This window comes from Cervus canadensis, chromosome 4 (genome assembly GCF_019320065.1).
Source record: "Cervus canadensis isolate Bull #8, Minnesota chromosome 4, ASM1932006v1, whole genome shotgun sequence".
Taxonomy (NCBI): Eukaryota; Metazoa; Chordata; class Mammalia; order Artiodactyla; family Cervidae; genus Cervus; species Cervus canadensis.
In genome coordinates this window covers 29,754,460-29,777,562 of record NC_057389.1, presented here as the reverse complement: position 1 = coordinate 29,777,562, position 23,103 = coordinate 29,754,460, and the positions used below count along the sequence as shown (strand labels likewise).

General features: G+C 43.7%; 1 protein-coding gene across 3 annotated transcripts in view; it reads left to right on the top strand.

The window, feature by feature from the left end:
* Positions 1 to 23,103, top strand: part of TENM2 (teneurin transmembrane protein 2) — a 1,360,160-nt gene that overhangs the window by 1,122,373 nt on the left and 214,684 nt on the right. For all 3 annotated transcript variants that reach the window (XM_043464766.1, XM_043464768.1, XM_043464767.1), the window contains 2 exons: positions 2,312 to 2,434; positions 19,177 to 19,382. In XM_043464766.1, coding sequence (XP_043320701.1) covers positions 2,312 to 2,434; positions 19,177 to 19,382 — 329 coding nt within the window. The remainder of the gene's footprint in view (positions 1 to 2,311; positions 2,435 to 19,176; positions 19,383 to 23,103) is intronic.

Sequence of the window (23,103 nt, the reverse complement as noted above, 5' to 3'; positions counted from 1 at the left end):
GCTTTGACCAGAGTTTTCATATTGAGAAGGCACCTGGGGAGGTTGTTTGTCCTCTTTGACTGATGGACCCCCCACTTCCTTCTCTAAATCTGAAAAGGCAAAATCATGTAAGGCCTGGGCCCCAGCTAGACCGGCAATATCTGTTTGCATCTCTCTTAAAACAGAGACCATCCTTGCATCTCCCATGCAGCAGCAAGCTGTTTTGAGGCGAGCCCCAAGAACCAATTGTAAGTTTTTAAAAAATCATTTAAAAATAGCTAATTCCTTGGCTCCCTTCACCTGGTAATTACAAATCAGATGCTATCGTTATCTTGAAGCTGCCACAATTAGTTCTCATGTCCTGACCTCTGTACGCTGAAAATATGTCATTATTTGAGGCAATCGGATCTGGTCTCTTCAAGTAAGTGACCTACATAGAATAGATAAACTGCAGGAGAAAATTAGGTGTTACCCAGACGGAAAGTGTACAGTGAATGTCACTTATTAGCATGAATCATCTCGAAGAGTTGCAACAGTGGGCTGTGCACTTCAGAGGAATGTAGAGAAAGAAAACTTGGTTATGAGATAGGGGCGTGTGTAAGAAAAAAGCGGACATGCCCCCAAGGACACCTTGCCACCTTCATCCATGGCCATCAATCTGAGCTGTAAAGTTTGAAGACAGGTTTTCTAACCTTAAAACAATGCAGCCTGACTTTAGGTGGTGGTAAGCAAGCAGAATTAATTGCTGTGTGAACAATTTCCTAAGCATTGTTAATTGCGTTTCCTGTGGTTAATTGTTTCTCCCATCCCCGCATCATACTTGGAACCTTTCGCTGTCAACAGCCCTTTCTCTCCCGCCGTGCTGGAAACAGAGCAACGGCATCAACCTGTGTCCGGTTGAAATGCCAGACAGACACGGGGTGGTTATTGTCTGGGTGAGAACTATGCAGGGAAGGGAGCTCCTTGTGTTTTCGCAAAGGAAGCATTTCTTAGATCCGGACTTCGAAAGAATGCAGGTGTGTGGGACTTGCCTTTCGTGCTCCTCAGTAGAAACAGCTCACTGAGAACCATCAGATGTAGGTGGGCACTGAGTTTGCTCAGCGACCTGGGACGTGGGGAGTTGGCACTGACAGAACGACAAGAAGGAAGTGTGTATCTGGAGGCTTGAGGCATGCCTAGGAGTGAAGCGAGAGTTTTTTCTTTTTTTTTTTTTGTTTATTTTTATTAGTTGGAGGCTAATTACTTTACAATATTGTAGTGGTTTTTGCCATACATTGACATGAATCAAGGCGAGGGTGGGATGTTCTGAGAGAAGGGAGAGGTTTGCAGGCATGCTTGTTTGCTTAGCAAAGAAGAGGCAATGTTCTGAATTCTGTCTCATTCTGTACTCTGGGCAAGTGTGGGGGTGAGGCAAGTGGGAGGGATTTTAGAGGGAAAAACAGGGAATTGTCATTGTACTATTTCTAGAGAAGGACCCCATTCCAATGCTACCCCCAGGCTTTTTCCACTGTAGGCAGAAAGGTACTCATCAGGAGAAGGGCTGGGACGGAAAACTATCTTTAAAGTTTGAAATAGTCTGGGAGGTGGGCTTCCCCTGTGGGCCAGTACTACTGCCAACCAGGAGATGCGGGTTCAACAGCTGGGTCGGGAAGATCCTCTGAAGAAGGAAATGGCAACCCACTCCAGTATTCTTGCCTGGAGTATCCCATGGACAGAGGAGCCTGCTGGGCTACAGTCCGTGGGGTAGAAAAAGAGCTGGACATGACTTAATAACTATAAACAACAGCAACCAAGAGAACTGCAGCTACTGGGGGCTACATGGGTATTTCAGCACACCTGAACCAGACCAGCGCTCTGGTCCCACTTGGGGAGGCTCGATTTGAAACAGGCTTAGATTTTGAGCAGTTTGGGGGAAACTATCCTTCCTTGTCAATGCCCCTGGACCACCAGTCTATAAATTACTCTGTCCAGAGAGCAGGAAAGGCCCAGCAGAATAGAGAAGACCCTTCACAGTGAGTCCAAAGGGGCATGTTCCCCTTTGTGGGGGCACATTTGGAAGGGAGGGGTTTCCTCCCTCCTCCTCCACCCAGCCATCAGGGATGCTGTCCCACCATCAGTAAGGCTGTTTCCTTTCCACTGGAGGAGCAAACCCAGCCCACCCAGACCTACTTGCTTTCCACACTTAGCTAATCCCTGTGGCCTGGGGCAAGCCATTTTTGAACTGCAGCTTCCTTCAAAGGCAGCTGCTTGAAAAAGGCACCTGGCCCTCCCCCTTGACATTTGCATTGCTGAATTATCTATTCATATTTTCATTACTTTGTCTCTCCCGCAGCAATGCATCTGCTCGGACTCAATTGGCAACTCCAGCCGGCAGATGGACACACCTTTAACAATGGGATAAGGACCGGCTTACCAGGAAGCGATGATGTGGCAACAATGCCATCTGGAGGCAAAGGTGAGGTTACAGTTGCGGCTTGCCCTCTTGAGGTCACAGGAAAAGTCAGAGCTCCGCCCGCCACCTGGTTCAGGTTTTCTGATCCAAATCTTGGAAGGTATGCAAAAAAAGGAGAAAAGGGGAGGAAAGAGAACTGCCCTTTCCAGGTGCCCCTGTTCCAAGCTGTCTGCTGTCCCTGTCTGTGAGCTGGGTTTGGCTGGAGCCGCTGGGAGCTGGCAAGGTGCCGGCTCAGAGCTATGTGCATACCTAAGCTATCTGCAGCGACTGGCAGGCTCTGCAGCTACTTGAAAGCATCTCAAGGCCGGGGCGGGAGCGGCAGCAGCAGCAGCAGGAGGAGGAAGTCCTGCCTGATGGGGAAAGCTGAGAGCAGCAGGCGGCACGTGCCACTAGACGGGAGCCTCTCCCGAGGGGAGAGATACAGCTTCCCCTGGGAGGAAGCGCCGCCTGGCAAGGCATGAAAGAGAAAGACCCGGAGCGGTTCCACTTTGGGAGAGAAGAGAAAGGAGTTTTGACAACTCGGGAACAAAGCTTCTCTTGGCAGAACAGCGAAGGGGGACAATAGGGATGTTTATGAAAGCAATCAGGCAACTGTATTTTTACAGGAAAAAAAATAGGTGCTAACAAGGTGCTAAGAAGGAGGAGAGACAACAGAACCTTGGGGAAGTGGGACTGTGGGGCAATTAAAGGACAATAATGGCTCAGCGGTAAAGAATCTGGGTAAAGAATCTGCCGGCAGTGCAGGAGCCGTAGGAGGTAGGAAGTGTGGGTTCGATCCCTGGGTCTGGAAGATTCCCTGGAAGATGGTATGGCAGCCCACTCCAGGATTCTTGCCTGGAGAATCCCATGGACAGAGGAGCCTGGCAGACTACAGCCCACGGGGTCCCAAAAGGTCGGACACGACTAAAGTGACTTAGCAGCCAATGGCACTATGAGGCAGGTTGCCATGTGGGTGGGGGGAGAAGGATGCTTGATTCAGGACAGAAATCAGGAAGGGAAGAGGTTGCCTGGAAGGGTTATCCAAACACAGAATTTTTCACTCTGCCTCTTAGCTCACAAGGCAGTTCACCCCACATTTTAAAAATACCCTGGAGAGATATTTTAATGATGGGAAGGGAAACATTTATTGGGCACCTATTGTGTGCTAGGTTTAATGCAGTATAACTTCAATAACTCTAAAGGGATAAAATTTATCTCGGAGAAACAGACTCAGGGTGTTTTAGAAATTTACGCTGGGACTTCCCTGGCAGTCCAGTGGTTAGAAGTCCACGCTTCCCCTGCAGGGGGCACGGGTCTAATCCCTGGTTGGGGAAATTGAGATCCCACATGCTGCACAGTACAGTTAAAACAGAGAGGGAGAGAGAGAGAAAAGAACACAAGAAATTTACCCCAAATCAAACAAGTAGGCAGATACAATTTGAACTCAGGTCTCTGTCATGTGCATCTTTAGGGGAGTTGTTGGGGTTTTCCGAGATGAGGCATTTTCCACAGAGAAGATTCTAGACTAATGTATACCTCTATGTGAGGTATACATTAGTCATCCCTGAGATGCTAATGTTGCTTAAATTACTCTCTCTGGAGCTGTGCTAGTGCTTCAGGTGTGACTTTTTCATCTTTTGATCCAGGCTTGAAGAATCACTCTCCTCATCTATCCTAATCAAAACACTGAATTACCTCTAAGTAAGCATGAAAAAGTTTTATCTGAGGATGAAATTATGTGCTTTCCATTATCAGGTGACTAAAACCAGACCTGAAAATGAACAGTATATTTTGTCTTCCCTGACCCAAAAGCCAGGAGCCAAATTTCTTGGCCCCAGATTTGCAGTCTGCTCTCCTCTAGGACTTGACACCACCCATAAATGTAACTTGAGTTCCCTTTAGTGCAGTGGTTCTCAGCTGCAGTGTCTGTGCCCCCTAGGGACATATCTGACAAAGTCTGGAGACTTTTTGATTGTCACTTTTAAAAGAGATGCAACTGGTATCTAGTAGGTAGAGGCCGAGATACAGCTAAGCAGCCTGCAGTGCACAGGGACGCCTCCCACAATGAGGAGTCTTTCCATCCAAAATGTCCATGACGCTGCTTTTTGAGAAACACTGCTTTTGGGAGATTCTGTTGTGTCGGATCCACAAATGTCCTTTATTCTCCAAATCAGCACCCCTTCCTTTGAAAAGAGTGCAGAATATACATTGAAAAGTGAATATGCATATATTTTGCACAGGAATATATTTTATGTGTGCATACATACTGAGGTTATGCACACTTTGAAAATAGCAGTCTTCACAAAAGGAAATCCCCGATAGGCATTAACTTTCATAAATGGAGGTCCGCCTCTTCTCCCATGTGTGGTTAAGCTTTGTTTCCAACCCCCACCAGACTAGAGCCTCCCACACCAGCAGGGCAGAAGGTTCCCCAAAGAGAACAAGTCCTAACTGAGAGCATGATGTCTCTAAATGAACAAAGGAACATTTTCCACAGTGTCTTGGAAAAGACCAGAATTTTTCCCCCAGATGCAATCTGCTTTGGAAAACATTGTGTGAGTCACATAACGTCACACACAAAAGAATATTTTCCAAGTGAGTTCTGAGACAGCAAAGGGGTTGCCAAATCATTGTCCAGTGGTTTTTAAAATAATTACTTATTTGGGGCCACACTGGGCCTTGGTTGCAGTACGTGGGCTGTCTCTAATTGCGGCGAGCAGGGGCGACTCTTCATTGAGGTGCGCGGGCTTCCCATTGCTGCGGCTTCTCCCATTGCAGAGCACAGGCTCTAGGCACACAGGTATCGGTAGTTGTGGCACATGGGCTCTGTATTGTGGCTTGTGAGCCTTAGTTGCTCCACCACATGTGGAAACTTCCCGGACCAGGGATGGAACCCCTGTTCCCTGAATTGGCAGACAGATTCTTATCCACTGGTACCAGGGAAGTCCCTGACCAGTGAATCATGTCAAGAGAACTCTTATGATAAAGTCTGAGCATTTCAAATTGCTTAAAGCTGAGATAAAACTTGGAACACCTTCTTCTGAACACCAAAACAGTACTTTCTTTGTGACCAAAGAGATCCCATCTCTTCCTAAGTTGAAAAGTTTGGTTTTAAAATCAACTCGAAAGGTTTACATTTTCACACACCCAACTAACACTTTCAAAAGGCAGTGACCCTGGGTTTGAATTTCTTTACTCAGTGACCCATCTCCTCCACCCTCGCCAATTCTATACATTTAGATAAGCTGAATCAATTCCAATCGACTACTTCTCCAGTGTTTCAAAGAGACAATCAAGATATATTGGCAATAAGTTAATTAAATACCACCCCCTCTGTTTTTTTGTGCTATACGATAATCCTTCACTCCGATAATGTTTTCATCAAAATCCACCACCACACATTGCCAGGGAGGTTAATCTTATTAAGCAATTACTGGGTAAGTATCCAGCAGACACAAATTAAAATGTAAGCAAAACACAGGCATGTGAGTCCCATCTAAGATGGCACATTGATAGAGATTTCATTACCTGGTCTTTAGGAGTGTTTACATTGCTCAGATTTGGAAAGGAGTCTAATAGACAGGGCAGCCTGCACAGTCGGATATGTTAGTGGAAGCAAAGCACTTGATTAATTAGTTGGGAGAGTATATGTTCTTTGGGCTTTGTCTCCCCTTTTCCATTTGTTGTTGTTCGTGGTTTTTTTTTTTTTTTTTTCTCCATTCTCTCTTTCAATTAAACCTTAATGTGGTTGATTTGGGTGTTGGATTTCACATCAAGGGAAGGGAGCCCACAGACTGCCAGAATCACTCACCATCTCGAGTGTATTTCTATGTTAAAAGGAATGAACTCATACATCTTCATTACAAGAGCACAGAGCACTTTTTCTATAGATCTGGGATGAGATAAGCCTGGAGAACGAAGATTCAATACAGTGTTCTGACCTGGTCAGATAGCATAAGGGAATCCAGTTTGATTGGCCAGGCCCAGAGGCAAAGTGTACAAGAACTTTTAAAGGGCACATCATATGTAGCCAATTTGTACACTGATCTTAAGAAAAAATAAACTCCCAAGTAGAATTTCATGGACCATTCTCAAAACCTATCACTCATTTTACATTCAGGGCATCCTCTAGATCTGGGGTCAGCAAACTGTATCTCATGGACCCCATCTGGCCAGCCGTCTGTTTTTTCAAGTAAAGTTTTATTGGAATCCAGCCATGTTATTCATTGTCCCTGGCTGCTTTTGCACTGGAGTGGAGTCAAGTAGGTGTCGCTAAGCTTAGATGGCCCGAAAAAACTAAAATATTTACTATCTGGCCCCTTAAGGAAAATGTTGATGACTGCTCTTGATCATGTACAAACCCACTTCTACTTTCCTTGGAATTGTCTATAACTAATAACTATAAGAGACTAGGGAGAAAGACCAAACACCAATATATCAATTTTTCCTTCTTGACCGAGAGTTGGGTTTAATATGTTCTTGGTAACTTTGCATTGACAGATGCTCTGTAATATAGGGCTCTGGGGTTGGTCTCACGGGATACAAACACCAGCTCCATCACTTAGCAGCTGTGTGAATGTAAACAGGTCATTTGCCCTCCCTCAGCATCTTGGGTCATCATCTGTATAATGGTACCTGCTCATAAAGTTGCTGTCCGGCATAAATGAGATGTCACTTATACAACATGGTATATGATGTCAGACACTAATAAGAGATCCATGAATATTTTCTTGTTGTTCCTGACATCATCATCATGTCTCCCAGTCAGTCCATTTAACAAGCCTCCACGGATTGCCAACTTCTTATGAGGTGCTGTATTTCCCAAAGGCAAAGGCTGCCTTCAGAATGTCAAGGTAGACAATCCTGCCACTTTATCTTTCTTCTTTATCTTCTAAGAATTGGGACAAACCGTAATGAGGACTTCTTAACTAGATGCTTGATGAGGTCAGTAGGAAGCAGGACTTCCCGCTCCAAAGGGCCAACATGCAAAAACAAGCTGGCCAGCTCCTCACCGCATTATTTGTCTCACTGCAGCTTGAGTTCCATCACTGCCAGCCTGTCTGTTTTAAGCCCCACCATTCTCGGTTTATAACTCAGCTGTAAACATTTATTTGTGCCTGGAGCACATTTCTTTCCTACCCTTTGAAAAAAAAAAAATCAGAATTTCCAGATGGTATGCAAGTTGGAAAAAAATGGCAAAGACTGTTATTCTGTTTAGAAACATGTTTTTCTACACTTGCCCTTTCAGCAAAAACTTCATAATGATTTTTACTAGTTGGCTTAATGTATGGTACTAGGAGCCAGATTAGCAGGGAGGTTGCTAATTCTTCCTCTGGCTCTCGTCAGCCTCTCAATGAACACAGCCCAGGGTTCCAAAATGATCACTTCCCTACATGGGGCTTTTTCAAAGTCGGTGAAGTTCCCAGAAGGGCAAAGGGTCATTATGTTCGAGCCAGTCATTACAGTACTGCACATCCATTGGCAGATACACCCACAGCCTACACAGCCATGCAACAACTCCCTTGGTTTTGCAGGCCTTGCCATTCCACCATTGTTGCAGAGGGGCACCGCTGAGTGCCTCACCCTGCTGGGCTGCAGCTTCTGACTGCCACCTGCACCCTGTTCCAAGTTGCATACCCCCTGTTGGACCTAGATAGTATCATCATGCATGCGTGTGTGCTGAGTCGCTTCAGTCATGTCCGACTCTGTGCGACCCCATGGACTGTAGCCCGCCTGGCTCCTCTGTCCGTAGGATTCTCCAGGCAGGAATACTGGAGTGGGTTGCCATGCCCTCCTCCAGGGGATCTTCCCAACCCAGGGATCAAACCATCATCTTGAATGTCTCCCGCATTGGCAGGTGGGTTCTTTACCACCAGTGCCACCTAAAAGCCCATCGTGCCTTGCCATAGGTATTAATAATGAGATCCAGTTTCCCTCCCTGCTGCATTTGCCCTGAAATTTCATTGGCACGCTTCTCTTTCAGAGAGATCTGCACACCCAGAGCTTGACCTCTGCTTGATACATGTCTTTTTGTATCTCTTGTACTTAGCCCAGGGTCCAAAATGCAGTCAGCATAGTGGTTACATATGTGGGTTGCAGAATCGGTCAGACATGGTTTCTGATCCAAGTTCCAGCCAGCACTTAAGACCTGTGTGACCCTGACCAAGTCACTTTACTTCTGTGGTCCTCTGGTCTGGAAAAAAAAAATCATAAAGGAACTGGGAAATTCCATGGTGAGTTGTAACCAATCCATCAATTTTAGCCACTATAAGTAATACTAATGAACTGAACTACATATTAATACAGAAGCATATTCACCTGAACCATTAGATGTATACATATCTGTGAACACCCTGAGTGGCAGAGAGTTGGCCATTTTTGTCTAAGATTGAGGTTTCAAAAGATGTAAAAGCCACGTGTAAGTTCCTCACGCTGAAGGATTTTATAAAAATCACTGTTGTTGTGTGATGTTCTGAAAACTATCATGGGAGTAGTAGACACTCAGGATGGAAGTCTATTCCCAAGGAATAGCCAGCCAAGAGCAACAGGCAAGCTTCCAGGCTGCTGCTGACTCAGACAAGCTGGTGAATCTAATGTCCTTAGGTGGATCTTTTCACCTATCTCTTGGTTAAACAGAACCCGCAGATGGTTGTCCTGCTTCCCAAATAAATGGAAACAAGGTGTAATGACTGAAGCAATATTCTGAATTCCACTTTATTTGCGATAGATAAAAATATGTGAGGCAGAATAATCTGCAAGGCAGATTTATGCCAAGGTGCCTCCAGAGTTCAGTTCAAGTTTAGGAAGTATTAATATGAGGCTTCATTTTCCTGGTATGACTATGAGTCCATTCCCTTTATCACTTGTTTGGGGAATAGTCTCGCTGTTTCCATAAATGAATTATGGCAACATTTTCTAAAATGATTAGCTTCTAATGGGGCTACGGACGGCTGTCGTTTTGCTCAACATCAGTCTTATTTAACTGGCTGGAATTTTAGGTACATGTGTCTGAAATAGGCAGTCGCTTCACATTTCTATGAGCAATCTTCCGTGGAAGTTATAGAGGTAGATTATCCTGTGTAATTGATCATTAGAGTGTTGCCTCTAAAATCCCAGAAATCTCATCTTTAAGCTGGAGGTGAACCAGCCAGAACCAATGTGTCTTAAGCATCTGCTTCATAGGGCAAAATGATCGTCATCTCCACTTTTCACTGGGCAGCTCATAGATAGAAAAGCTGGCCATGGAAGCTGCGGCTCTGGGAGACGCAGACTGGACTCCATGGTATTTGCCAGGACCCCACCCAAGAGCCCAAGGATGGTGGTGGACTCTCACAGAATGATTATTGAATGGTGTTAAATTCTCCTGTGCTTGATGCTGTCCATGGGACCCCGATTTCGGGCTGCCTAGATAATTGGAATATGACAGACACCCCAACTTTAATGTAGACCAGAGATTACCTAGCGCTGCAGTTGATGCCTGATAGATAGTTGTTGCATGAATACATGCGTGAATGACCCACCTGACATTGCTTGGTACCTTCAAGAATCATTGTTAAATAAATATACAACTGCTTTTCAGTTGTCCACCTAAGCAGCTCGAGTCTCCATCAACACCTGTAGTTTGGGATGAATAAACTAGACTTTGCTTTCTCCGGCCATACCACTTTAATTCATGCCATAGGTTTCCCCCAGGTCTGCAGACCTATTGACCACTCATCGTATATTGATTTCAGCTGCTCTGAAAAGTGCCTGTCTCATTATGGCCCAGTCCCAGCCCTAGGCCCTCTGTCGATGTGCTGCATATATACAATGGGATATTATGCAACCATAAAAAGGAGTGAAATTGGGTCATTTGCAGAGGTGTGAATGGATCTAGAGTCTGTCATACAAAGTGAAGTAAGTCAGAAAGAGAAAAACAAGTATCATATATTAATGCATAAATGTGGAATCTAGAAAAATGGTACAGATGAACCTATTTGCAGAGCAGAAATAGAGATGCAGATACAGAGAACAGACTTGTGGACACAGCAGGGGAAAGAGAGGGTAAGATGAACCGAGAGAGCAGTATTGACATATATATGCAATCGTGTGTAAAATAGCTGGTGGGAAGCTCCTCTATAGCACGGGGAACTCAGCTCTGTGCTCTGTGATGACCCACAGGGGTGGAATGGAGGAGGTTGGTGGTGGGACAGAGGGCCAAGAGGAATGGGATATATGTATACAAATAACTGATTCACTGCATTGTACAACATTGTAAAGCAACTACTCTTGCTGTTGTTCAGTCACTAAGTCATGTGTGATTCTTTGTGGCCCCATGGACTATAGCATGCCAGGCCTCCCTGTCCGCCATCTCCCAGAGTTTGTTCAAACTCAGGTCCCTTGAGTCAGTGATACCATCCAACCATCTCATCCTCTGTTGCCCCATTCTCCTCTTGCCCTCAATTCTTCCCAGTGAGTCAGCTTTTTGCATCAGGCAGCCGAAATATTGGAGCTTCCGCATCAGTCCTTCCAATGAATACTCAGGGTTGATCTCCTTTAAGATTGACTGGTTTGATCTCCTTGCAGTCCACAGGACTCTCAAGAGTCTTCTTTAGCACCACAATTCAAAAACATCATTTCTTCAGTGCTCAGCCTTTTTATGGTCCAACTCTTACATATGTATACAACTACTGGAAACTATCCACCAGTTTAAAAAAAAAATAGTGCCTACGTTATGCAGCTGATATCATAAATTAGACCACCACACATTTATCCTCCAGATCTGTGATAGATACAGATGTTTTAAGGTAGCACAACAGATAGAAAGATATAGAAGCGCCTAAAAGTCAGGTCCTACCTGTGTTACTCTGATGAATCCTCAGAAGCAACCCCATTATACAAACCCCAGATGAGTAGACAGACTTGGAGAAGGGGAGGGATCAGCCCAAAGGCATGCAGCTAGTAGTTGTCAGAGCTGGGATTCAAACCCAGGGCTGACCAACTCCACACGTAACATTGCCTCCTGATATCTCAAAACTTCTCAGTACGTGGACATCCATCTTGGAGGTAAAGAAAGTGTTCGTTGCTCAGTAGTGTCTGACTCTGCGATCCCATGGACTGTAGCCTGCCAGGCTCCTCTGTCCATGGGATTCTCTAGGCAAGAACACAGGAGTGGGTTGCCATTTCATTCTCCAGGGAATCTTTCTGACCCAGGGATCAAACCCAAGTGTCCGGCATTGCAGGCAGTGTGTTTACCATCAGAACCACTACTTCTCTGGAGGTAAAGGTAGAAACGGTAATTATGTTGTTTGCTTGTTGAGTGTCTCTCAGTGGCATCCTCGTAGGGATTAGCCATACTTCTGATCCTGGAACAGCTGTCATGGCTCTGGGAGCCCAGCTTCAGATCCTTGTTTGTGGGACTGGGAGCCTGGTTCAGGCTACTGGCCCCTTTGACCTCAGAGGCTAGCACAGACTTCCCAGACAGCAGCCCGGGGATTATACCCTCAGGGACGGAGTCACTGGGATGGGTCCTCACACATCGGCAATAGCAGTTTACAAAAACCATCTTTCCTTTTTATCTTTTGAGTAGCAGTATTGGTGTATTTTTCTTCCTTTTTATTATTTTTAAAATTACCCAAGTTATACACATTCATTTTAAAGATTCTTTTAAGTATGTAGAGTCTTTTTTTTCCCCGTTGGTTATAAAGACTATTGGTGTAATAATTGGCAAATTTGAATAAGATCTATAAATATATGTGTTTAGTTGTATCAGTGTTATTTTTCTATTTTTGATAACTGCACTATGGTTCTGAAAAAGAATGCCCTTGTTTTTAGGAGAAACACATGAAGATATTTAGAGGAGTAACCTGTTTACAGCTTAACTCTGAATGTTTCAGTAAAAAAAAAAAATTTATATATAGAGAAGACACAAGTGTGTATAATATTTTTGGAGTCTGTGTGAAGGAGATGCAAGGATCTTTGTACCAATTTTTGAAAATTTTCTGTAAATCAGAAATTATTTCAAGATGAAAAATTTGGACTTCCCCAATGGTTCAGTGGTAAAAGAATATGCCTGCAATGCAGAAGACACTCAAAAGACCCGGGTGTGATCCCTGGGTTGGAGAGATCCCCTGGAGAAGGAAATGGAACCCCACTCCAGTATTCTTGCCTGGAAAATCCCATGGACAGAGGGGACTGGTGGGCTACACTCCATGGGGTCGCAAAGAGTCAGACATGAGTGAGCGACTAAACAGCAATAACAACAAAAAACACATATATTTACATATATATGGGGAAATATATATTTATATTTATAAAAACTAAGATCATGGCATCTGGTCCCATCACTTCATGGCAAATAGATTAAGAAACAATGCAAACAGTGACAGACTTTATTTTGGGGGCTCCAGAATCACTGCAAATGGTGATCGCAGCCATGAAATTAAAAGACACTTGCTCCTTGGAAGAAAAGTTATGACCAACCTAGAAAGTGAAAGTCGCCCAGTCGTGTCTGACTCTTTGCGACCCCATGGACTCATCCATGGAATTCTCCAGGCCAGAATACTAGAGTGGGTAGCCTTTCCCTTCTCCAGGGAATCTTCCCAACCCAGGTCTCCTGCATTGCAGGCAGATTCTTTACCAGCTGAGCCACAGGCAAAGCCCAAGAATGGTATAGTGGGTAGCCTATCCCTTTTCCAGGGGATCTTCCCAACCCAGGAATTGAACCAGGGTCTCCCACGTTGCAGGTGGATTCTTTACGAACTGAGCTATCCAACCTAGACAGCATATTAAAAAGCAGAGACATTACTTTGCCAACAAAGGTCTGTTTAGTCAAAGCTCTGGTTTTTCCAGTAGTCATGTATGGATGTGAGAGTTGGACTATAAAGAAAGATGAGCACTGAAGAATTGATGCTTTTGAACTGTGGCGTCGGAGAAGACTCTTGAGAGTCCCTTGGACTGCAAGGAGATCCAACCAGTCCATCCTAAAGGAAATCAGTCCTGAATATTCATTGGAAGAACTGATGCTGAAGCTGAAACTCCAATACTTTGGCCACCTGATGCGAAGAACTGATTCATTGGAAAAGACCTTGATGGAAAAGAGTGAAGGCAGAAGGAGAAGGGGATGACAGAAGGTGAGATGGTTGGATGGCATCACCAATTCAATCAACATGAGTTTGAGCAAGCTCTGGGAGTTGGTGATGGACAGGGAAGCCTGGCATGCTGCAGTCCATGGGGTCACAAAGAGTCAGACACGACTGAGCGACTGAACTGAACTGAACTGTTGGGGAAAAAGTGAAAACTCCTGTTTGCAAAAGCATACTTCAGTTTCACATCTGGGAAGCTTACTTTGAAAGCAGTCACTAGTTTGTTAAAAGGGATGTAACCTTCACTTTCTCATAAGCCCTCCCCCTGCAGACATCACACATGCGTCTTCGTAGCACAAAACAGGAGACCACCCTCCTGGCTCACTCTGTAGACCACAGTAGGCTAGGGTGGAAGGCACCTTAAGATATTTTTGGGTCATACCACTCCTATGTAGACAAGAACAATGAGACCTGAGAGCTCACCTGCCTAAAACTAGCCACCTTCTTAATAGCAAGGATGGGAGGTCAACAGAATAATTCCTTTACACCCCTGTTCCTTCCACAAATGGTTCAGAGTCATAAAGCATCAGGATGAGGACTCTCAAATTTAGCTTGTTAATCTAAGAACTTACTCACTAGACTCCAGCTGCCCTAGCTCATTGTTTTATAAGATTTTATATAAAAGATAAATTAAAAGCTGACTCATGATTTTTCAAAAGGATTCATAAAGAAATTTTGTTTAGATACTTCTGTTTTGTTTAGATAAATCTCCCCTTGGAGCTTTCAAAAGAGAATTTTATTTAAAAAAAAAAATCAGTTTCCATGCAACCTTTCAAAGTAAATCTTCCTTAAAGCTCTCATTTCACTCAGTATTCATAGGGATTAAGTTAAAATACCCCATCAGATGGGCAGATAAAACTTGATTCAATTCAACAGGAATTTATAGATTACCCATGAGTTGTCAGGTGCAAGCCGCTGAGAACCCAGAGATCAATTTGCAGCTCTGCCTGACCTCAGAGAGCACAGTGTCTAATAAGGGAGAGTTAGGAAGGCAAACCTAGACAGCGTATTAAAAAGCAGAGACATCACTTTGCCGACAAAGGTCCATCTAGTCAGAGCTATGGTTTTTCCAGTAGTCATGTACAGATGTGAGAGTTGGACCATAGAAAAGATTTAGCACTGAAGAATCAGTGCTTTTGAATTGTGGTGCTAAGAGGACTCTTGAGAGATCCCTGGACAGCAAGGAGATCAAACCAGTCCATCCTAAAGGAAATCAACCCAGGATATTCATTGGAAGGACTGATGCTGAAGCTGAAGCTGCAATACTTTGGTCACCCGATGCAAAGAGCCAACTCACTGGAAAAGACCCTGATGCTGGGAAAGATTGAAGGCAGGAGGAGAAGGGGGTGACGAAGGATGAGATGATTGGATGGCATCACTGACTCAATGGACATGAGTTTGAGCAAGGTAGTACTCAAGATAGCTCCAGGAGATAGTGAAGGACAGGGAAGCCTAGCATGCTGCAGTCCCTGGGGTCGCAAAGAGTCGGACACAACTTCGAGACTGAATGACAACTAGGAAGGCAAAGAAAACAACATAGTAGCTAATAACAGTGGTGCAGTAGAGTTAAGTGTAAATGCTACGGAGACAGAGAAAGAACCTGTTTATCTGGTGGGAGGCAGGGTGTAAAGGACAAAGGAACTTCAGTGTGAAGGTAAAGCTGACCGGATCTTTATTTCAGTGTTAAGAAAGCAGGTTTTTCAATAAAATAATCTAATCAGAAAGATAACCACACCAGCTCCTAGAAGGTCCCACCAAGTCAGTAATGGAGATAGAGCCTGACTCCCAATTTTAAACTTCTTCCCATAGTTCTCTTAATAGAGAGTTAGACTCTCCCTTCTCTCTTGATGGATAGATGAATAGGTAGGTAGGTAGATAGATAACGTGCAAAATGTATAAATATATAGATGCATATCACATATATACACGTTTCCTTTTGGAAATTCTTTACTCTGAAAAGAAAGACAGATGCTTTCCCTTATGTTCCTTTATAGTTTTTCATTCTTTTATTTAATTAATGTAACTAGCATTTATTTTATTATTAGTCTGCTCAGCACCTTCTTTGTATACTTTCATTTGTTACTCTAACCCTATGAGATAGTTACTATTATCGTTCCCATCTTAACAAAAAGACAGTGAAGGCCCAGAGAGGTTAAGCAGATTGGTGGAGGTCACACAGCAAGCCAGAACTAGAGCCAGGATTTGAACCCAGTTCTGTCTGACTGCAAAACCTTTAGCACCCAGGTGCACTGCCTCCTTTAGTGGATAGGGCATGAGGAAGGAGCATCTAGAACCCGGGGGGGAAGTGTGACTTCTGAGAAAGCCACCTGTCCCCACTGGTGGGAGCAGCTGTTACTGACATCAGTGTCCTGAAGTCAGGGTCTTGTGATAGAAGGGGGACCCCACTGCTTTCAGCCCTGAACCAACCCCCTGAGGCTCCTCACAGGAATTTCTCCCTCATAGCCACTCTTTGGAAACCAGCTCCCTTTGCCATCTCTGGCGTCCTCACTTGGTTTGTTATTATCAAAATCCGTAAGTTTCAACAGCAGATTAGCAGGCTCGTGGGTGCCTATTTCCTGCTTCTTTTTCATATCCTGTCATTAACCCAGCAACCCCTGAAAGCCCAACAGACATGAGGGAAAGTTCATTTTATTAAGTGTAAAGATGAATAATTCCTTTAAATTTTTTTCATTTTTAATGCGTTTCTTTAACTTGTTGCCAAACTATGAATGATTGCTGGGCTTACATGTGGTCTTTATAAGAGGTTTGTAAACTGTTCTTCCCCAGAGATTTTTTTTTCCCTGCATTACTTCCTTACTGCATCCTTTTTATTGTGTCCCTTCTTCCAAAAGGTCTTAATTGGGGGGAAGGGAAGCCCATCAAAAGCAGCATTTTTAAGTACAAATGTATTTCTAATTTATAATCTTCAGAGCTTCTGATCCAGTGGTGATAAAAAGTGGTTCCCCCTGGGTATGTCATTATGTCAGCAAAATAAACACCCCTCTATTGAGTCTTGGTGGTGGTGGTAGTTCAGTTGCTAAATCATGTGCAACTCTTGTGACCCCATGGACAGAGGAGCCTGACAGGCTACAGTTCATGAGGTTTTCCAGGCAAGAATACTGGAGTGAGTTGCCATTTCCTTCTCCACTGTTGAGTCTTAGATAATTTTCATTTAGTGCTTGTTTCGTGCCGAAAAGTACTCTAAGAGCATAGATTAAGTCATTAAATTCCTTTAACAACCCTATGAAATAAATAGTAATAATGTCCCAATTATGCAGGTGAGGGAGCTGAGGCCCAGAGAAGGATACCCATAGCAAGTGTCAAAGCTGGGATTTGAACCAAGGCTGTCTCAGTCCAGAGTCTCTGCTCTTACATGTGACGCAGGGTTCCTCCAACTCCACAGTCTGTTAGGCCACATGAAAATGTTTGGGGAACACGTCATCAAGTCCCCCATCTAAAGAGCTGAACCACAGGACTCACTAGTTTCTTTTCTTCCTAACAGTGTTTTGTGATGGAAGCTTCCCAACTTCCTGTGGAAGCCCATTCCCTATTCTAGAGGTCAAGTGTGTCCTCTTAAGGTTCAAAACCAGGGTGTCTCCTACTTTATTTGAAGCCCCTGCTTACTTTGTATTTGCTCCACTATTGAACTATTATAAAGGGGAAAAAAATAACTTCACACCCTCAAGTCACTCTGCGGTTTTTCTTTTATAATTTAGATATAGAAAACCTTCAGGATCCAAGAATGTCACCTCTCCATTTTCCAGATGGAGAAGCTGTCATTTATGAGTCATTTACGAGTCTTGTCTTGACTGCAGTGGCCAGATAGGAACAGAGCCGGGGTGGTTAAGTCACTAACCCTTCAGGCCAGTCTTCTGCAACTGCATAATCCCTCCTGACCATCCAAACCTTTTGCAATGGATTGCAGCCAAGTACAGATGAATATATTCAGATGTAATATAGTCCATCCATTACAGAATGTAGGAGGGAGCCTGCTTCCCCTGCTTTGCCTTTCAGGCTGAAGTTTTCAGATCCACAAGGCCACCAAAGTGATCAATCGAAAAATGAAAAGACTCTCAAAACCCAAAATGTCTTCAATTCTTTCTGTATTTGATTTCAGCTGGTTTAGAAGATCTTAAGAAGCTAGGAGATTGTGGTTTTATATTTCAAGTTTAGAATCCATTTGAAGGAATCACAAATGGCCTATATGAAACCAGCTTCCAACAAGGTTTTATTCCCATTTTAGAGAGGAGATTAATGAGGCTCTGGGAAATCAATTAACTTGCTCTTCTTGGGCAACTACTAGTAACTCCCAGCTTTTTCTTAATTCTATATTTGTAAAGCAAACCACCCTCTGAAGTGCAAGAGACCCTGGCTGGCTCGTTGTTATTAAGAAATCCTCTGTTAAAGGTGAATTTTCTGAAACTCCTATTACTAAAGTTCTGAAGGATGCAGAGTATATGCAACCAATGGTTTCTATGCAGGTGATTTCAAATAATGCAACAGAGATGCACCAGTGTCACCCTGTGAGGGGTGTGGTTTCCGCTTGATTCTTAGGTCCCTCCCTTGAGCAGGGAAGAAGAAGTGAAGACGTGAAGTCACTCAGTCGTATCCGACTCTTTGTGACACCATGGACTGTAGCCTACCAGGCTCCTCCATCTGTGGAATTTTCCAGGCAAGCATACTGGAGTGGGTTGCCATTTCTTTCTCCAGGGGATCTTCCCAACCCAGGGATCGAACCCAGGTCTCCCACATTGCACGCAGACACTTTACCATCTGAGCCACCAGGGAAGCTGCTAGCAGCAGTATTGGGTCAGCCTGAGGGCAAGCCAGCATTTTCTGTTCAGTTATTTTATTTACTTTGGACTGATTTTTATTCACTGATGTCTCTTTTTTTTCTTTTTTAATTTATGAGAATGTCAGAGTATATTGGACTTGTTTGTGGCTGGAAAGAATAATTAAAGGCTGCACGAATTACATTTCATGCCAAATTAACATCACTCTCCCCTCTCCTGCTGATGATTTAACATCCCAGTCACATTTGGGGTGCTGGAAGCTTTACATGTACTTGTCAGGCTGTAACTCTTATGATAGTTGATCAGTAAAGAGCAGTCACAGAAGTTCAGGAAGTATTGTGCCAATATTTTGGGTGCCCTGGGGTATGCGTTTCTGTGTTTCTTATTTAAAACCGAAATCGTTTGTTTTGTTTTTCGTCTGCCCTGTTCTTTGTTGTTGTGCACAGGCTTTCTGTAGTCATCTTGAGCAGGGGCTACTCTTTAGTTGTGGTGCTCGGGCTTTACACTGCGGTGGCTTCTCTTGTTGCAGAAAACAGGTTCAGGGTAGACAGGCTTCAGTAGTTGCAGCACGTGAGCTCGGTAGTTGTGGCTTACAGGCTCAGTAAGTGGGATCCTCCTGGACCAGGCATCAAATCCGTGTCCCTTGCATTGCCAGGCAGATTCTTAACCACCAGATGACCAGGGGAGTCCCTCAAATCTAAATGTTTTCAGCTGTGACCTGAAGAGAAATTTGCCATGAATTTCATCTTTGTATATATTTTTTTAGATCCTAACATGTAATCAGTCGGAAATGCAGAGCCAAATAATGGGTACACATGTCACCAACTTGATGTCAATTCCTATTTTCCAGTGCCCTGGTCCTTGAAGAACAGCAGCATAGACAGTGGTGAAGCAGAAGTTGGTCGGCGGGTGACCCAAGAAGTCCCACCAGGCGTGTTTTGGAGATCGCAGATTCACATCAGTCAACCCCAGTTCTTAAAGTTCAACATCTCCCTCGGGAAGGATGCTCTCTTTGGTGTTTACATAAGAAGAGGACTTCCACCGTCTCATGCCCAGGTAGGACCATGCTTGATATAGCCACAAGTTTAAAAAATACTACTGCGCACCCACTGAGGTGGCTATAATGAAAGGACAGACAATAATAAGTATTGGTGGAGATGTGGAAAAATTGGAACCCTCATACGTGGTTTGTCAGAATGTAAAATGGAGAGCCACTGGGGAGGGAATTCAATAGTTCTTCAAAAAGTTAAACAAAGAATTACAGTATGACCCAGCAATTCCATTACTAGATATATTCCTACAGAGAACTGAAAACTCTCTCATTTAAAAACATACATAAATGTCCATAGCAGCATTTATTCATAATAGCTCATAAGCGGAAACAACCCAAATGTCTATCAGTTGGTGAATGGAGAAACAAAATGTAGTCTCTCCACACCACGGGATATGATTAAAACATAAAAGGGGGTGAAATTTTTTTTTAAATAAGAATGAAATATTGTTACATGGATGAATCTTGAAATGTTTTGTTACGTGAAAGAAGCCAGATACAAAAGGTTATATAGCATATTTGTTGTTCAGTTGTTCAGTCGTGTCTGACTCTTTGCTACCCCATGGACTGTAGCACTTGAGGCTTCCTTGTCCTCCGCTATCTCCCAGAGTCTGCCCAAACTCATGTCCATTGAGTCAGTGATACCATCCAACCATCTCATCCTCTGTCATCCCCTTTTCCTCCTGCCCTCAATCATACCCAGCATCAGGGTCTTTTCCAATGATCCAGCTCTTTGCATCAGGTGGGCAAAGTATTGGAGCTTCAGCATCAGTCCTTCCAATGAGTATTCAGGGTTGATTTCCTTTAGGATTGACAGGCTTGATCTCCTGGCAGTCAAAGGGACTCTCAAGAGTATTCTTTAGCACTACAGTTCAAAAGCATCAATTTTTTGGTGCTCAGCCTTCTTTATGGTCCAACTGTCACATCCATACATGAATACTGGAAAAACCATACCTTTGACAGTTGGCAATTTGATCTCTGGTTCTTCTGCCTCTTCTAAATCCAGCTTGTACATCTGAAAGTTCTTGGTTTACATACTGTTGAAGCTTAGCTTGAAGGATTTTGAGCCCTATCTTGCTAGCATGTGAAATAAGCACAATTGTGCGGTTTTTAAATATTCTTTGGCACTGTCCTTTGAGATTGAAATGAAAACTAACCTTTTCTAGTCCTCTGGCCTCTGCTGAGTTTTCCAAACTTGCTCAATAGAGTGCAGCACTTTCACAGCTTCATCTTTTAGGATTTGAAATAGCTCAGCTGAAATTCCATTACCTGCACTAGCTTTGTTCATAGTGATGCTTCCTAAAGCCCATTAGACTTCACACTCTAGGTGAGTGACCACACCATTGTGGTTATCTGGATCATTAAGAGCTTTTTTGTACAGTTCTGTGTATTCTTGCTACCTCTTCTTAATATCTTCTGCTGTTAGGTTGATACCATTTCTGTCCTTTATTGTGGCCATCTTTGCATGAAATATTCCCTTGTTATCTCTAATTTTCTTAAAGCTATCTCTAATCTTTCTCATTCTATTATTTTCCTTATTTCTTTGCACTGTTCACTTAACAAGTATTTCTCATCACTTCTTGCTGTTCTTGGAACTCTGCATTTAAATGGGTATATCTTTCCTTTTCTCTTTCACTTCTCTTCTTTTCTCAGCTATTTGTAAAGCCTCCCCAGACAACAATTTTGCTTTGTTGCATTTCTCTTTCTTGGGGATGGTTTTGGTCACCGCCATATGACTCTATTTATGTTGTCTGGAATAGGAAAATCCATAGAGATGAAAGGAGAAGGAAATGACAAGCCACTCTAGTACTCTTGCCTGGAAAATCCCATGGACGGAGGAGCCTGGTAGGCACAGTCCATGGGGTCATGACAAAAAAGGAGATTGGTGATTGCCAAGGGTGAGGGAGGAGGGAATTGGGGCTGACTGCTAATAGCTATGGGCTGTCTTTTCTGGGTGATGTAAGTGCTGTGAAATTAGATAACAGTGATGGTTGTACAACACAGTGAATATACTAAAATATACTAAAAACTATGTTATGGGAACTATTTCTCAAAAAAAAAAAAATTGGTTACTTCCCTACCATGATGTAGTTAGCTTATCCCGACTAGACCTTTGCTAATTGTTGGGTACTTTTTGTTCAGGGATTTGGTTTATTTGTTAAAGCATCCCGAGGAGACAGCCCACTGTGTTTGACAGGAGTGATATAAGTTTAACCAAAATTCAGCAAACACTTTTCTGTGGCTTCCCTGTTCTTCCTCGTACTGAGTTCCTTGGGAAGTGCTTGACACTGCAAAAGTGAGATTATTCCCAGCATTGGAAGTGAAGAGGTTGGATTATATTATGGATTTCATTATTTTTCTTTTCATCCCTCCTGGTAGAGATTTTCTTAAGCATCCCACTTGGGATACATTAACCCTCATCTAGTTTGGTTTCCTTTACCAGTAAGAATAGTGTATCCTAAGGAGAATGAAGTAGTGTTTCCTGCCTCAATTTGCTTTCAAATCCAGCAAGTATATAAAGAAGTCCATTAGGAAAATACGCCAGTGGAGGGAATAACACCCTTAACTACCCTTTATATCCAGTCAAAGCTAGCTTTTTAAAACATGTGTTGCAGAGGTATTCATCCAGAAAATTCAGTGGAAGAGTGTAAAGCTTTAAACCCACTGGCAAATGCAAAGCGGGCCGCCATTTCTGTGTCTTTAGCTCATAGCAGACATTGCTAATCGATGACTGTGCTTTTTCCTCACTAAACTCGGTGCACAGATGCCTCCAAGAGAGCCTTCAAAGCAGCCACTACCAATTGACCAGTGTTGGCTCTCAAGATGAAATTTATTTGCAGTCCCATATTTACAGCCTGAAACAATCGATATAAGGGACTAAAAGGACTGTTGCTTTTCTGAGCACAGAGGGCTGTGTAGGTTTTTAACACCATATACAGCCCATGCTATAGGGACCAACATGTAAAGTGGTAATCAATAAGTCCTCCTCCATCCATCCATCCAGAAAAATATTTATTGGTCTAGGTGCTGATTATCCAGAGGTGAGTTAGCATAGCTCTTAAGAGAAGGAAATGGCAACCCACTCCAGTGTTCCTGCCTAGAGAGTCCTATGGACGGAGGAGCCTGGTGGGCTGCTATCCATAGGGTCGCACAGAGTCGGACACGACTGAAGCGACTTAGCATGCGACATGCATGCAACTAACCAAAACTCCTGATACAAAAATCACACCTGTCCTTCAGAGAGACTCCCTTAAGAGAAAGAGAGAAATTCAGCTAAGAGGAGTCCCTGAGGCATTTCTGTAACTTCTGGCCAGGAGCAGGGAGCCAGTCTGGGAAGTTATGCAAAGTGTTAGAGGGTCTCCCTGACCTTCAGACTCCACCGTTTCTTTGGTAGCATAATGAAAGATCGACAGCAGTGAAATCTGCTTGTTGGCATTATTCGAGTAAGTAGGAGCATGCCTCTGGGCACAGCTGAGCATAACTTTCCTCTTAGCCCCTTGGACACCAGGAGGTTTACTGGGGGGGAAATGTCCCCTTTCGACCTTGTTCTGAAGCACTGCTGTCCCCCTCTGCTTGCATGCTCTGAGCAGTCAGAATCACGGAAAAGCCAGTGATCGTGGCAAGTCAAGTTGGTAACTCTCTGAAACTGACTGTGGGTGGACAGCAGGCAGAAACACGCTCTACCCAGGTTCCCCGCTGTTCTGACATTCAGGACTCAGACCCTCC